We start from the raw sequence: 17599 nt of genomic DNA on the forward strand, positions 1-17599 counted from the left end.
TTGCAAGTATTTCGATGTCTTCTTTATAATGTTACTATCGTTGAATCTTATAACAATTTCTTCCTATCGCGGATTTTCTTTTAATTATTTTTATCAGTTCTCCTGATAAGAATTTATTTCCTTTATTTAAAAGTTTTTAATTTATTTAGACTTTATATAAGGTGTTACAAAGAAACGTATACAAATAAAATAAGAATAAATAGCTTATAAGACCTAAATTCCGAGAACGAATGTTTATATAAGCATTAGATAAGAATTGGGTGTTTAGGCGAACTGCGTCACGTACCCTCTTGACACTCTTTCACAAATCGGTCAGTCGTTCTAGAGAAACACTCAAAGATAGATATACCTTTTTTGAGTAATGAAAGAATTGAAAAGATAACGTTATTTCCAGTTTAAAAATCACGTTTTACGTAAATACTTGATCCGATCTTTGTAAATAAAAATTTACAAGATTGGAAAATTAAAAAGGATGACTCGTCATACGAAACATGATTCATTCAGATGTGTCTGATAGATGTCATGAAAATTGGTTGAGAATTAACAGAGTTATCGTAACAAGAGTTTTCAAGAAACGTAATAATTATAAAATCGAAAATGACAATATCCGTGAACGTGATTACGATATAAATTATGAAATGTGAGCAATGACATGGAAATGGTAAATGTAATAGGAATATTTTCAAAATTCATACATCGAAGTTTTAGAAATAATTATGAAAAAGCTTACTGAGCTATGGTAAAAAGCTCACTATTAACATTTTTAATAGTAAAAAGGGAATGAAATTAAATTTCATGGAATTATTCTTGTTTATAAGGAAATCTGCTAACTGACGACATAGTCACGCTTAACCCTTTGCATTCGACGATTTTTTCGTTACAGATATTCTACCGTATCGAATCCCTTCGATGTCCTAGGACGCTTATCACGCGCCAAATTAATATCGCGTGACTAGTTGTAATAATAAGGATCCCGAAGTGTGCGTTGATAAAAGAGAGCGTTTATTTATAGAAAAGTATAGAATAGTTATAACGGAGACGTTGAACGGAGTACCGTTTCGAACACGCGTTTATACGTGTAAGTAAGATGTTTCAAGGATCGGTGTCGAAGACGAACCGATTTCTCGAATTTGATCTATGTCGTGTCTCGTCGTGTCCTGTCCGGTGTTTTCTCCAGTTTAGTTCTGATTGGGCAAAATAAACGTTGGTGGTGGAAAAGTAAGGAGTTTTAATTGGACAGAGGGTGTGACGGAAGGACCTTTGGCTAAGGAGTAGGAAACTATCAAGGAGCCGATTTTTGATGGTCAATGACGTGATTTATAAGTGGTGTCCGTCCGTCGCTTGTTGGGTCTGTCACACGTGAGTCCCATCTGTCGAGTCTGGTACTTGTAAAAATTCCTAAACTTTCGCCTTTACCTTTACAACTTAATCCGCTAGAATGGCGGTGAGGCACATCTATCCTCCGGAATTGCAGTCGCGATATAAAATATATCGTAAACCGTTAGGTCTGTTAAAAGTGTAAGCCTTAGAATAAAAATCATGTTATAAACACACTCTCCGGGACGGAACAACAGGAAAGAAATAATTCGAAGACTTTCTGTCATAAAGTCGACGATAATTTTAAAACGGTAAGTAAGAAATGGTATAGAAATTAAGACGTAGAATTATTTTATTTCGATGTTCCACGCATCATTGGATAATTGTAAATTTCATATATCAATTAATATCCATCTTTAGAATCTGATAAAATGGCGGCTGAGAAGTACCTGTCGAGTGTAAAGGATTAATCCTTGAAATATTACTTCTTATATTACTCATCAGGAAAAATCTTATTGCCGACCTCGTATCCAGGTAAAACGCGATGGCACCTCGACGCTTGGCCACCAAATACGCCAAGTACCTGAAGTATAGGGGAATACTTCAGTTCGGTTTTCTGTTTGTAACCCCTACCCTTATACCTCAAATTCGGAAACTCCATCCAATTACAAATTACATAGCCCAACCAAGGGTCTACATAAAGGCTAGACCTATTAACTCGTAGAATATAAAAACACGCGATAGCAAGATAGAAACACAGTCCACTTACTACTTCTAAGCCAAACACAATCTCCTCAAAGAACCGTCCGTCATTAATCGTCAAACAAGAACGACCTAACGACGATATACAAACAAAATAAAACTACATTTGAAAATCAAAAAGAAAATTTCCAAAGTGAGGAGGATTTTCTGTCAATTAAAAACAAAGGGTTAGACTGCAAATATTTGACAGTGACAATGAATAATAAAACAATCTAATTGTGGTATCCTCGATCTATGAACCACACGATAAGAACGTCTGAATTCTGATCAGACTGAAGCGGTTTCATACGAGTGTTTGAGAATAAAACGTTTGTTTCAGAAATAAATATAAATATGAAGAAATGTGGAATAACATTGATGCATAAGAGAACTTATGACAGAAAAGATTTTAATAAGGACTTTGATAGGCGCTGGAAAGATAATTATATAAAACAAAGTAACAAACCGTTTAATTTTAACACGTTATAATCCTATTTTAAATTAGGATGCGTCACTAATATGTATCAAATTAAGTTTCTTTCTTGGAAACAATTTTTTTAGTTTATAATTTTATTACACGAGCTGTGCATTATATTCGATAAACCTAAATTCAAATATGTAAAAATCTAGATATTCATTGCTATTTCTATTACAAAATTTTATTTATTAACCGTATCAATCGCAACTTGGTACTTTGAGAATGCAGTTTTTATATAAGTCTGATTTGTGTACAATTTACTTATTTCCGAGATTCCATATAACGCGGTACGAATTCGTTCAATTTGTATTATTTCCGAGTTTCTTATAGCACGATTTTTATATAACGCGGTATAAATTAATCTAGTTTGTCTTATTACCATGTTTCTCATAACGCGGTTTACATGGAAAGCATTTCCTGATTTCAATTAATTCTGATTTTCTTATAATATCGTTTCCATCGCGTTATAGGAGACTTGACTGTACTCCAAGGGTATGTTATAAACGAACAATTGTCAAACTTGTCGACATTTTTACTTACCACCCGATGTATTGTCAGAATCCTCGCTTTTTGGCTCCGGAGTGGAAGGTTTCGAATTATAATCTGTCTTCAATTCGACGAAATCTTTGGAATCTTGCTGACCGACTCTGAACGTGTGGTCCTGATAAATATCCTTGTTATGCGATATTCTTAATTTATCGACCAATGTATCGATTAGCAGAGCCAGCGAGCAGTCGTACACGTAAACAGGAATCACGAGGGATTCTTCGTAATCGTGAAATCTTTTCTGCGCGTCCGTTTCAGTTGCACTGTCCTCGATACAGTGACTATACAATTTCGAGTCGTCGTTTGTAGAGCAATCGGTCACGTTAATATCTGTCGTGGGAATTTTCGAATATAGATAGTTTTCGCATAGATCCATCTTGAATGTAACAGTCTCGCAGTTCTTTTCCGAATTATTGCTCGTTAAATGATCTTCTGTGTTCGAAGGGGACATGAACAACCGTACGTCCTTTTCTGATGCAGGCAAGATCGTGATAATTACGTGGGTTGTGCTGATGCCTTTGATGAAACATTTCCAACGGGGGTAAAAGTTGGGCTCAGTATTGGAAGACGGTTTCTCTGAAAATCACATTTTAAAATTAGTAGATATATTTCAGTATTTTGTACGTATTCGTTGCTAAATACAAGATTGTATGTTTGTACAAGGTGTCCCGTTTAAGTGGCAATGGAATACCTCATGAGGGGTTAAAACAGTTAGATAAATGTTCGTACAAAAGTTAATATCTTTAATCCCTCGACAACAGTATTGTTAGAGTGGTAATCGTGCTTCGGTGCCTAGTGGCATCGGTTTGGTGTGTTGGTGTGCATGTAGCGTGTTGGAGGTATCAAGGGGGTATCGCGACGTTCCCTTGATCTTCCTGGTCGCGTGGTTTCCGCCAGAAATAATTCGTCTTCGCGGTTGTAAGGCGCGAAGATATCCCGATGTGGATGGACGGTTCGATGCGACACGGTATCTCGTCGACTTAACGAGGAGATACGAAAATCGTCTCGTGTTAGAAGAGAACCGTCGTCTCTGACGTGTCGAAAGGAAGAAGTTTAGAAAGAACCGGTGTGTTCGATGTTTCGAGAGGAAGTGTCTTTGAGAGAACCCGTGTCTCTCGGATCTCGTACGGAACTGAGCTCCTCGATCTTCCTAAGATCGGCCTTAGGAAAAATCGGGAGCTCGCCAAATATGATTGGCTGTTTTTGACCAAGGGCGTTCCCTTGGTTCGCAAATCGGTGACCTTGGAGAAAGGGAAGGTTCCCCAAAAAGCAACGATAGTGGAGGAAACCCTCTCCTCCAAGGTGGGGTACCTGGGGTCCACCCGCGCGCTGGTGACCCCATCGGTCGTTTATTACCCCTAGCGAGGGCCTGAGGCTTCCAACGTGTGCGGACCACGTGGAGCCCTCAGGCCTATTGTCAGCCAAGTCTTAAGAGCCGTCGCCTAATTTCGTTAAATTAGGGATTTCCAGGATTCTCGTGTTCCGCGACACGAGATGTCAAAGAAAAAAGGTAAAGCAGTCAAACATGCTGAAGGCATGGAGCGGGAAATTCCAATGCCGAATTGTTTGACCCTAAGACCTGGCTGTTGGAAGACCGTAACGGGTCTTCTTTGTTCCACGACGGAACAGTGGGAGAGTAGAGTTGAGTAGCGTATGAGAATGCGATGACCACGTGCTCGTGTATGCCTGGTACTGGTGCTGGAAGTGTGTGATGTAAAAAGACCAAAGGATTGTTTCCTTTTGTTTTGTTCTTTCTGTTTGTTTAAGTTATTTTCGCTTTCTTTTTCTTTTAATAAATGCTTAATTTTTTTGCTTAATAAGTTGCAGTGTACTTAGTTATTCGAAAACCTAACCTCAAACAAGTATATGTAAGCATGAGATATTGACATTGCATTTTCTCATACGTTACCAGTATTAATAAATAATGTCGACACGAGGAGTTATTTATTCCTGGTAATCCTGTGTCGATATTATCATTTAATCGTTTAATCATTTAATAACCATATTAACTTTAATCTTTTCATTCGATTTCGGTCGTAAATGTACGCTGAAAAATTTGTTAAAATAATATTGTGCAAACAATATGACACACGTAGTAAGAAGAAAATTGCAAGATTATATCAGTAGAATTAGAAAATGATTCAACGATATATACGATATTTACGATAAACGCTTATCGTAGATACGAGTTGTGGTGGCGCTAGTGAGTTAAATGGAAGTCACTCGAAGACGGCCGAAATGCTTATTCGTGAAAGGGTTAACCCTTTGCACTCGGCGATTTTTTCGTTACGGGAGAATAGTAATTCGAAGACTTTCTGCCATAATGTCGACGATATTTGTAAAACGGTAAATAAGAAATCGTATGTAAATCAAAACGTAGAATTATTTTACTTCAACATTTCACGCATCGTTGGGTCATTTTAAATTTGATATATTAATTAACATCGATCTTTAGAATCTGTTTAAATGGTGACTGAGGGTGGCTTCTCGAGTGCAAAGGGTTAACTACCACAATTTACTTGCAGGCAATAATTCTCAGGCTAGCAATGTAATTTTTCTTAATTTTATGATGCAGTGACTGACATTGTTCTACCTTTGTTATGTTGCTCGAATAAATGACTATTAGCAAACAGCGTTATTTGAGCCGTTCACTGCATAAATTGATTAACTCCATAAAACAAAGAGTAGAGAAATGCAATGAAATAATGTACATTGTTTTTTAAAATTCCCTTTATAATTTAAATCGAAATAAATATTGTAGAATGCATAAATACAAAGGTAACTTTCATCTAACGGTATATAAAATTTATAAGAAAAAATAGCCAAAAGGTAATCGTTAGTAATGTTACCATTTTTATGTTACTGGAAGAGTTAATCGATTTGGCAAGTGAAAAAAGTAATAAATTTAAATTTTACTAAATTTTACTTAAATTCTGATAAGACGGCATTAAAAAATTCACCGTTATCATTCATGGCTTGCTAGTGCATTTGAGTTGCATTATTGCAACGATTTACATTAGAGTACGGAGTTAATCAAAGTGACCTCTGAAATAAATTATTTATTATTCAGTGGCCAAAAAATTTTTGTCGTTTAATGGTATTAATCTTAATTATCAGGGAAAGTTATTATAAATATAAAGAGTTATGACTATACCAAGTGCTTTGATACTTAAATTTAAGATTTTTCAGAAAGTGGAGTTAATCGACTTGTGCAGTGAACAGCTCAAATGAGTCTCAGCCTTTAGCGTTGGGCTAATTGCTTTTTGACTTTTGCTTTTACGCGTTTTACATATACAAATTGGTTCTACAAACCAAGAAGCAGTTCCAGCCAGTGCATAAGGAAATGCATAAATCCATCTCAAATTATTTACACGTTTTATTTATTTGTTGAAAAAATGTTTACAAATGTGTGCCAAAATAAAGCAGTTATGTGAGAATCGTCAAAGAGAAAACATAAATATGTAACAGTTAATAAGTGTGTGTATATGAGAGAGAGAGAGAGAGAGAGAGAGAGAGAGAGAGAGAGAGAGAGAAGAATTTTCTAGAAAGTGTCAGTCATTTTTTGTTTAAAATAGTTTATTGCGCGTTGTTTTCATTATTTAAATATTTTTATCTAAATATGTTAAATATTTACGAATTAAATATTATTAATTAAATTATTATGAATGTGTTAACTGTTGAAAAACGTAGAAGATATTAGTGTCCATTTCTATCCACATATTGAAATTTACGAATATATTTTATTTTCCGCTAAAATTACAATTTAAATATCAAATGGTGACTAAATTTTACGAATGACGGATATAGTCGTCAAACACAGCTGACTGATTAAGAAATAGCATTAATATATATTGGAAAAATACATTTCGATGATATAAGAGAGAAATGTTGTATAATTTTCAAATTAAAATGAAAAGTGAAAAAATTAAGTAATATACCTGTTTGAGAAAAGAATGGCAAAGGTGGTCCACCGATTCGACGTCTATCAAAAAGCATTTTTGTGAACCTTTGTGACTCGGCTGAAGTTAATAGGAGTTCCTTATTGTGTAACTGTTTCATGTGTTCCAGAAAGTTGTCCATTAATGTTTTATTTGCATTTCCTTGACCTTTATCGTTGTGAGCTGTACCTTGAAATAATCATAATTTAATTATATAGTATATAGTATAATCTATATTATTTTTTTCTATTGTTATTTGTGCAATATAAGTGTACACGACCGAAAAATGGCAACTTTAGCAAAGCAGAAATAGAAAATGACTAAATTTGGGATTCATTCGAAATTTAAACTTTTAATGCAGCGTTGTTACATAAATTCCAAGGAAGTATAAAATATGATTATTTAGTACGTCATTGATGATAATTAATAACAATGATGTAATATTCATTTTTTTCAGCATCATGTGGAACATATAACACACATATACAATATAAATTAACGTAATATTAATATTGATAACAATAAAATAATTTAAAAATAGTTGTGTCAAATAAAGTCATTTAATGTTACGTTATTTATTTAGAAATAATATTTATTTTCTAATTGAATTATTTTCTTTCTAAAATAACATTCAGAATAAGTATTGTATAATAATAGTGTATAAGCAGAGGATTATTTGTTGTTTATTGTAGTTTCGATAGTTTAGCGTAAATAAAGTTTACAAATAAAATAAAAAACAAAATACAGGAAAAACATCAGCATCTGCAGATTTAAGTGGAGGTTATGGTCTAAAATTAAAAACAGAAATTAATTTCTTTTTTATAGTTTTCACTTTTTAAAAATTTGAATAATATATAGCTAAAGAAAAATTGTAACAAAATATTTAGAAAGTATCGAAAACTTTTGTGAAGCTGTGTCAAAGTTTGTATAGGTTTAAACCATTTGCATCCAAGCGCGGAATATTCCGCGAGCCAAGACTGTCGTCTATCACCGAGCGCGGAATAATCCGCGAGTCACATCTGTCGTCTATCACCGAGCGCGGAATATTCCGCGAACTACGACTGTCGCCAATCACCGAGCGCGGAATAATCCGCGAACTGACTTTTTCCATTACGAGTTGCTGAATATTTTTCATATGCCACAGATCACGTTTGATCCCTTTTGTGAGCATCTTGTCTACATCGGTTCATTATATTCTTAACAAGTTTTACTTTTGTCGTGAAAATGCTTTTAACTGCCATTATGAATAGGTGCTGATACGCGCACAGTGATACGGGCTAGTAGTCAGTTGAACGTCGCTGAAGCCCGAACACGGCACCTTAAGTAGAGCCATGATGCAAATGAGTTAAAGATAAAATGGATTAAGGCAGCTTAATGACAGCTGGTTTTGAAAATTCGATATATTAAAGAAGTAATAAATGGAAGATTAAAAAATCGATAAAAAATTTTGATAAGATTATTTGAAACACCAGTCTTGAAATATTTAACGAAAAATAATCATTTATTAGAATCATATATAGTGAAAATTTGAACACGTATTGGTCTAAATTTCAATGTACATAATTGACATAATTAATACTACAGTTCTCTTATGTTAAAAGCAATTAAAAATTCCTGTTTATGATCATTTAAAATTAATACGTAAGCTAAACTTCAAAATATTATGGTAATCGATAATAGTACTTTACTTAAAGTGCAATTATTTTCGTGCTATATATAGTAATCGTGATCAAAGTATTGTCTTTATGTATCATTTAATAATAGTAAAATTCAAATTAACTTATTGCGAGTTCTTGCTTTCATGATACACTAACATTATGATTCTTCATACTAATATTAGTTCTACGTGAATTTTTACCACCGTAAATTGTAATAGTAAATTATAGTATTCTAACAAAAATCTGAAAATATAGCAATTATATTAAAGAAAGTTAAATTAAAATATAATTACATATTAAAAAATAATTTTAAAATTAATATTATAATAATTAATTATAATATAATTACAATTTTTCTCAAATTCTTACATCCTTATTTCTTTTCTTAACGTTATAATTATGATAAAATAAAAATAACTTACGAATTTTTACAATCAATAAATCAAATATTTATAAATTAAATGTTTACAAATTTATTTATGATAACTTTTTTATCTGCTTCTTTTATACGTTTCTATTCTGTTTCCTACAAGTAATAACAATTTTATAATTCCTTGGAATTTGGGGAATTTTATTAAAATTTTATTAAAATTTTAGATGTTGAAAAAGTTTCAAATGTGTCTATTTTCTGCCATTTTCCTTTCAAATATTTTTTATTCCATTTCATCTTATTTTACGTTATTTCGCTTATATAATTTTTCCAAATAATTTTGTACGAAGTATACATGCATTCATTCTTTGAAGTGAACAATATTAAATATCGTAATTAAAAGTCTTACCGTCAGCAAACATAGAAAACAAGAGTTCGGCTTGTTGACATTTTGGCAATATATTCAGTGTGTCGAAAGAGAAATGCATCATGTGTATCCTTTCGTCGACAGATGGCAGACCTTCGCATGATTCTTCAACGGTGCAATTACTATTCTTGACATTTTTATATTTTTTCGGTAACTTGATGTCATGGTGCGGAGCTTGGCCATAAATAATCTCGGTATTCTTTTCATTTGGTACTACTTGACTCAACAAGCTCAAGTACTCTAACGTCAACAACGCATTGATGCATTCTTCGTCTATCCGAGCAATCTAGTAACAAGATGTAACGCTATTAAATTTAAAGGAAATAATTTGCAGCATGTAAAATTTATAGAAGCACATAATTTCAAACATCATACATATGATAAAATACGAGTAATATTACTATATACGCCATTTCATTCTTTAAATATTATTTTATTTATTAAAATAAATATTATGTTCTTGTAGTATAACATCACCCTGTCTTATGATACTGATTTGTTTACGCTGATTATTAACTTTTGTATTTCATATTTTAACCAGTTAACTGTGATTGACGAGTATACTCGTCACGGAGAAGTGGCAGGATTTTGTGTCATGACGAGTATACTCGTCGCGCGTAAAAAGTAGTGACCATTGGCTATTTAAATTGTAATTTTTGTGAAAAATAAAACATATTCTCAAATTTCAAGATGTTTAGAATATTTTGAGGCCAGGTCGGAATAAAACAAACAAATAAAAAATATGAATAATTTGAGATGAACTCACGTGTCCCCGTATGCAACCGGCTGAAACAGCTTATCAGTTCGCGTAATGAATTTATTTATGCACGATGATAACGTTTTTTAGATGTAAGCGTAAAAGGGGCAAAAGCAAAAGTCGGAAAGCTGATTTATGATAGGGTTCCTTCAGGGATGGTCCGCCATGGGACAAATGCGTGACGCTGACCAGGCGCTGAGCCCATCGATGGCTGCTGGCCCGAAGTTACCTAGCTACTTTTTGACGGTCACTAAAATTCATAGATATCCATAAAAACTGACCAATAAGAGAATAGATGTTAACCAAATAATTAAATATTAGTAATAAAATTGTCAATTTTATAAAATAAACTCATCTTTTTGATCCAATATTTTAACAGCGACTCTTACTCTGTGATTGACGAGTATACTCGTCGTCGCTCGATTTTCGCGACACATATAGGTGCGCGCTCTCAAAAGCCACAGCTAACTGGTTAAGGTAGAGAAGCTGTTAATATACTACTTAAGTATAGTCGAAATGCCAAAATCTTCGAGTTATAGAGGTTCCGAAGTTTTTGAGTAAAAGTAGCTTATCAAAGTAAAATACGAAATACAAAGATTTTATAAAAAGGTTAATTTATTAATTGTAACAGTCTGAGAAAAAAAATTCAATTTTTGAACGTAGATTACTTATCGTATGAATATATAGAATGATTCACGCGACAGAATCAAGAAATATTTTTGTTTTGGTCGGAGATAGAAAAAGTGTTAGTAGATGAAGACGAATTTTTCTAAATGTATACCTACATTTTCTTTTCTTTTTTTTTTACAAAATTCTTTCTATTCTGCGTAAAAAGATATTAGGAACACATAACCGAAAAATGAATTTTTAAGGAGATATTTTAGAAAATTTTCTTTATCGAAGTAGGAGATCGCATGATTCACAACTAGTCCAGGCCACAGTCGGAAAACATCTAACAACGTCAAATGCTAGCCGAGTAGCCCAAAATATCGGACAAAGTATCCAAAATACTTCGTTCAGAGATACAGATACTTTTCTGAATAGCTCACCCGTTATACATCAAGACTGCTCGCTAATCACGACATTATGTTTGCCTAAACAGCAGATAAGTAGTGGACCAACGTTGTCGTACACGCGGCTACAGAGGTGTACGTGTTTGCTGAATTCTATATAGTAGTAGGAATGGAATTTTGTTAATATCTTGGAAACTAAAGTCGACCCAATAATATCGGAAAAGAAAAAATTTTTCAAAATTTGACCCTCTTTAGCACGTTTGTCGTTGCTGAGTCATTCATCTCCGGCGATATTTTTCGTTCAGTTAGATAGGCTTTTATAATTAATTTATACAAATTTAATTCGTAATATAGTTATTTAATTAAATTACATGCAAATATAAAATATATAAAATGTATACAAAAAGATAGAAATATATAAAATAATGTAGGAGATTAAAATAGACAGAGTCTCTTTTGCTGGCCCGGCGCGAGGAAGGTTAGGTTAGGTTAGGTTAGGTTGCACTTTTCTCCTTAATATTTAACTCCCGAACCTATATAAACCTGTTCAAACTCAGTCAAACCGAAACGTATTCAAATTTGTAATACAATTTTTAAATGAAGTTTGAAATTGAAATTGATTGAATCCAACGAGTTTGTTATTAATTCATTTTCCTTGATTAATTACACGTTTTACTTGAACTGCAATTAACGTAGCACCTTTTGATTGTCATATTATCAAACAAAATATTGTTTGAAATAACATTGCAAGTAACAATATATTGTTTGAAATTTGTAGTTTGATACGCTACCTATATGTTTGTCAAAAGCTTTCAACCTGTACATTTTACACGAGTTACTATGATTCTTTGTGTGTAATATACACAGGGCCGGCGCGAGGCAGGTTCGGCGCGTTCACCGGAACCTGGCCCCGCGTTTTGAAAGGCCCCACGGTTTACGAAAACTCATCAGACATTTTGCAGGACCCCCTGTATAGTAGATCGAATATTCGGATGTGTGTAGAAAATACAATCGCATAATTCATTAATCGATTATGAATTAATTGGATATGGTACAGCTTGCTGTACACTGACACGAGTGCAAGATTTTCTCTGCCATCTTTGCATTGAAATATTTCGTTGCAGCGTGTTCTAAACGTTGACATTAAACGTTGACACCAAAGGTTGATACGACTGCAACACGGATGCGGAAGATATTAGGTGTTAAGGAAATCACCCAATTAGAAAACACCGATTTTGATTAACTTTTTAGAGAATGATGGTACCATACCATTTACCGATACCATATCGGATTTAAATATGTATTCTGGTTCCGCAAAATTTTTGAACCCGGCCCAGCGAAAAATCACGCTGGCCCTGCTCTCTTGTCGAATAAGTATTATATTCAGTTAGTGAGCGAATGTCCCAAAAATGCATCCTCGCAGTACAGAAGGTAAGTGTCCTCTCTTCGTGACGGTGCGGGTGTAAAATAATACTAAATACGGTTTAACCCTTTGCACTCGACAATTTTTTGGCTACAGAAGAGTAGGAGTTCGAAGATATTCTACTATGAAACTGGCAATATTTTTTTGAACAGTAAATAAGAAATAGTATAATAATTGGCACGTAGAATTATTTGATTTCGATACCTCGCACATCGTTACATTATCTGAAATTTCACGTATTTATGAATATCGAGCTTCGAAATTTGATCAGATGGCGACTGAAGGGCACCCCTCGAGCGCAAAGGGTTAAAAGTAATATACAAAAGATGCCAGCCTTAAAAAGAAATTATTTTTGGATGTAAGAAAGCGAAAACTGATTCGCGATTTTACGCATCGGCGTATGTACTATGTGTGGTTGAGAAGAAGGTGGTTTTTAAGATAAAAAGGTGGATTTTTTCAAAATTTCAAACTGTTCTGCCCATTCAAAAGCCTTCAGAGACAAGAAGCAACGCAAGGTGAAAGGTGAAAAGAAGATAAAGGTTATGATTTGATGAAAGAACATGTAGTATATGAAGATAAAGGGTAGATAAAGGGTTGGAAGGGTAAATATTTCATAGAAAAATGGAGATAGATCACAGGAAAGACTTGAGCAAGAGAAAGCGACGATGGTATGTAGAGATAAAAAGGAACAAGGCAAGGAATAAGGCCAGGATGATAACAGAATTGTATGTTAGCTTAACGGATTCAAGAATTCTTCTCTATGATAAATTTCGTTACGTATCATATATTCTTTTTTCCCCTTTATAGCTATTATTAATATTGGATTATTATAGTTATATAAAATTACAGTTAATATAAAATTAATTTATATTACATATTATATATTATATTATAGTTAATATAGAATTAATTTAGAAATAGTTAAAAATCAATAAAAATTAATATCCCTCTACAAAAAGTAGAATAATAAAAATTAACCAGTATTAGATTTCTTGCTGACTGTCAATGTTAAATAATTAAGGACAGTTTTGGAAAAAGGATACTTTACCTCACCAGTAAATCGTCTTTAACCTTTATGAAAGGTGTAAAAATTTTCTAAAATTTCATCTCAATATTCCAAAAATTGAGATGATGCAATGCTTTTTATTTACTCGTCCATAAAAAAAAAAATATTAAATTTAAATTAAAGGAAAAGGGTATTCCTGATTTATACAAACACGTGGAAAACGAAAATTGCTAATTATTGGATAAAATACTTCAAGAATGTATTATATCGTTAAATAAATATTCAGAATATTATTAGATATTCAGAATGTTAAAATTTTCAAAAAATATTTGATATCATTTTCCACTTTCCTCGAACAGTTCGATTACTAAAATATGTTTACTTCTTTATAAATATGCAATGTAAATATGTTTCTTTTGTACATATGTTACATATTTTTTAAATAATTGTTATTCAATCAAAAACCTATAAAACTGTTAAAATAAAACCGGAAGCTTCCTCAATTATAAATTCTTTTTTTCTTTTTATGTAAAATTTTCATCAAAGAATCATCAAAATTATGTAGTTTTTCAGCCTCCTATGTAAGCAAAGTATACTCGTGAAATGATTTTTCGGAATTTGAAAATTTGACGAAATTATGAAACTTTTATAGCGAAATAAGAACGCGCTTTAAATACAAAGTTGTTCGTCACATTCAATATGTATTAAAAAAATAATACTAAATAAGATCACAATTTTAAAGAAAATTATGACAAAAATATAGTTTTTAAGCAAAAAGAAGAAAATATTCTGAATGATCATTTGCGACATATGAATTTAAATAAAATGTAAAAAATAGAAAAGTAGAAAATTAATAAAATAATAATCTTCTTAATTTTTAAATTACAACTGTACTGTTTATACTGTTTGATTTTATTATCCAGAATAGATACTGATTTTTAGAGCAATATATTGAATTTAGGATCACTTACCCTCAAATAACTCAAAATAGTAATAATTAATTTATCATTGTAATTTAATTCATACACTTATTCGATACAAGAATATAAACACAATTATTCAAATTAGTAAACATCCAATAAAACATATGTAATATATGTTTTCACAATTTTTATATGAAATTTAAATATTTTCTTACAATGCAATTTAAATGTTTCATAAACTTTCTCCAAAAATAAAAATGCAACGTGCGGCTTAAGTTAGATTTAAGATAATTAAAGATTTTAAATTTTACTGATAAACTAATTGCACAAAAATTGAAATTATCATATTTGGCTAATAAAGTTATTTCACACCTACAGTATTCTGTATCGAACATCAGCATAGAATATTAAATTTCTCAATAAAAGTTATAAAGTTATAAATTTTAATCCATTAATTACAATATTACAGATTAAAATTTACAAATTTTAAAACTAATTGAATATACTTAAATATTAATAGCTTCCTAACTCGAGTAATTGGAAAACATTAAAATATATTAAAACGATTAGATTTTTCCAGATTGTTTTCACGATCTAATTTATAAACATTATTGCGTAAAAATCATTGGAAAAATAAAATAATTTTGTGACCACGCGATATTAGTAATTTCCTCATTTTCATATTTAATTTATTTATTCTATATCATTAAAAATGAATAATTAATCATACTGCGTTATTTCTTCAATTAAATCTTCTTTAAATATTCTATAAAGATAATTATTGCTGATATAATTTGGAACGGAGAGGAAATAAAGGTACGAAGTTCAAAAAAGAATTATGAAGCACGCCTGGTGCTGAATTATTTTTTCATTTTATATAATACCATCACGCAGATAATATATTAAATATCAACAAAGTGTCAACGAAATAATAATAAAAAGATTTACTTACAGATTCATACGTATCCCACAAAGTTGAATTTTTACATTTAAACGATAGAAAAATAGTAAACGTATTATTCATGTAAAATAAAAATAATCCAACTCCATCATAGACAAAAATTTTTGTATAAACATCCAATTTAACGTTAATTAATTAAAACGCGACATAAACATTTTGATAAGAAAGAAACAAAGATAGAAAAATTTATTGCATAATTACACAAACAATCGTATTACAAAAATTATTTAAACTGCAATATGGCAACGAGTATTTATTCGAGCTAACGACATAATTCGCAAAAATTCGGTTTAATTTAAAACTGAAATTTACTCCCGATATAACACATATTAAAAAAATATTTAATTAGGAAAAAAGGGAAAAATACAATTTTTCTAGAAATAAAAAAAAAAACATATTTGTAACGCATAAAAGATACGGTCGAGTAAACAAAATTTAATCGTACGAACAATTATACGCAGTTGAACCGTTTTCACGATAAGAACCGTTTTAAAAGATTTTATCGCTATTGCAACATGCCTGTCCAGCAAAGGTATTAAGGAGCGCCAATAGAATGACTCCACGAAAGCTTCACTTATCTTCACTTACGTTACTGATACATCTGTAGCGGAAAGATATTCCTAGATCGAAGAAAAGAATAAAAAACGAAGAATGCTAGGGATCAGGAGTAAGTTGGAGGAGTTGAATCTCACTTAAATTCAAAGCGTAGAGACCACTTCTCCACTTGAACCATGATCCCTACACCTCTGATGTTATTCGATTCTGATCTCTTTTGTTTTCGATTCTCGGCACGATGAAATGTCCGTTTCTTACGAAAAGATGATAATCAACAAGACCTTGAGCTGGAAGAGTTAGATCTGGCAAGTTATCAGAGCGCTGCTGCTCACTGCCTAGATCCTCACTTCCAACTGCAAGTCATGCAGATCACAGCCCATGCAACGCCCATGCAGTTTCAACGAAGGAAATCAACTTCTTTTCGTCGATTCGTCTGGAGACCTTTTAAAATATTCCGGTAATTCCATTAGGTATGTTCGTAATCTTTGCTCAAAATAGCTTTCTCTATTAGCCTAATATCGATCGCGTACTTGAATTTCCATTCGAAAACGATTTTCTGAAGTGACACTTTCAGATATTGAACTCTGGCCACGTTAATGCTTGCAAGAATTAACACGAGCATTAAAACGTTACAATTATAATTTCTATGTATTACATGGACTATTATTTTATTTATCAAGACATTTTTTCCACTAGATATTATAATTTTGAAATTTTATTCGTTTGTCCAAATTTTTATGTAATTCTCTTTCTTTGCGAATTTTAAATCAATCGTAAAGGTTAAGATAATTATTAATGTTGATCAATGATACGTTAAGAATTTGCAAATATTTTCAGTTAGTTGTAAAACGTGCACGAGTTTCTTCGATTTTCGAATGTTTTGATATTTTCTAGTATTTCTCCGATATTAGGCCAAGATTTTTCCTGACATACCTGATCCCTGAGCAACGAAATGTAACGAATCATAGTGAAGTACTAATATCAAAGAATTATTTCACTGGTTATAATTTCACCGTCACTTGGAAGCCTCCCAGGAGAAGCAATTGCAGCTATTTTATCGACAAATACCAAAGATCTTTATCACTCTTTAAACGTTCCACTCACATGAAACTGCAAAGATGCTTTGTGGAAACTATGCGACATGAACGTTAGAAAATCGGTTACGTAAAAAAAAGTAATCAGAACACTAATAAACAGTCGACTACGTGTTGGGCTTTATATATACCTGAGCCAACTGATAGAAAAATCTGGTTCTGAGTACCCTCATCGATATCGAAGCCCCACCTCGGTAATGATAACGACACGTAGTGATAGACGATTTTATACACATATTCCTTCTTATTTTTGTCAGGAACATTACTTCGATAGGTGCTTCACTGTCTTACTTTTCCTGCTATAAATAACACGAACACAACATCACGTATAAGGGCAAATTTATTTTAGAGTAATTTAAAAAATTATTCGACTTTTGCAATTTGATTGGAAA

At 32.1% G+C, this 17599-nt stretch overlaps 1 protein-coding gene across 1 annotated transcript in view; it reads right to left on the minus strand.

The window, feature by feature from the left end:
• LOC108552626 (protein SZT2) overlaps positions 1-17599 on the minus strand; it is a 103838-nt gene that overhangs the window by 19078 nt on the left and 67161 nt on the right. Inside the window, exons 11-13 of the mRNA XM_017907267.1 lie at positions 9458-9761; positions 7021-7209; positions 3077-3658 (exon numbers count right to left, since the gene is read on the minus strand). Coding sequence (XP_017762756.1) covers positions 3077-3658; positions 7021-7209; positions 9458-9761 — 1075 coding nt within the window. The remainder of the gene's footprint in view (positions 1-3076; positions 3659-7020; positions 7210-9457; positions 9762-17599) is intronic.

Source organism: Eufriesea mexicana, unplaced genomic scaffold (assembly GCF_001483705.2).
Source record: "Eufriesea mexicana isolate 0111107269 unplaced genomic scaffold, ASM148370v2 scaffold7532, whole genome shotgun sequence".
Lineage (NCBI taxonomy): Eukaryota > Metazoa > Arthropoda > Insecta > Hymenoptera > Apidae > Eufriesea > Eufriesea mexicana.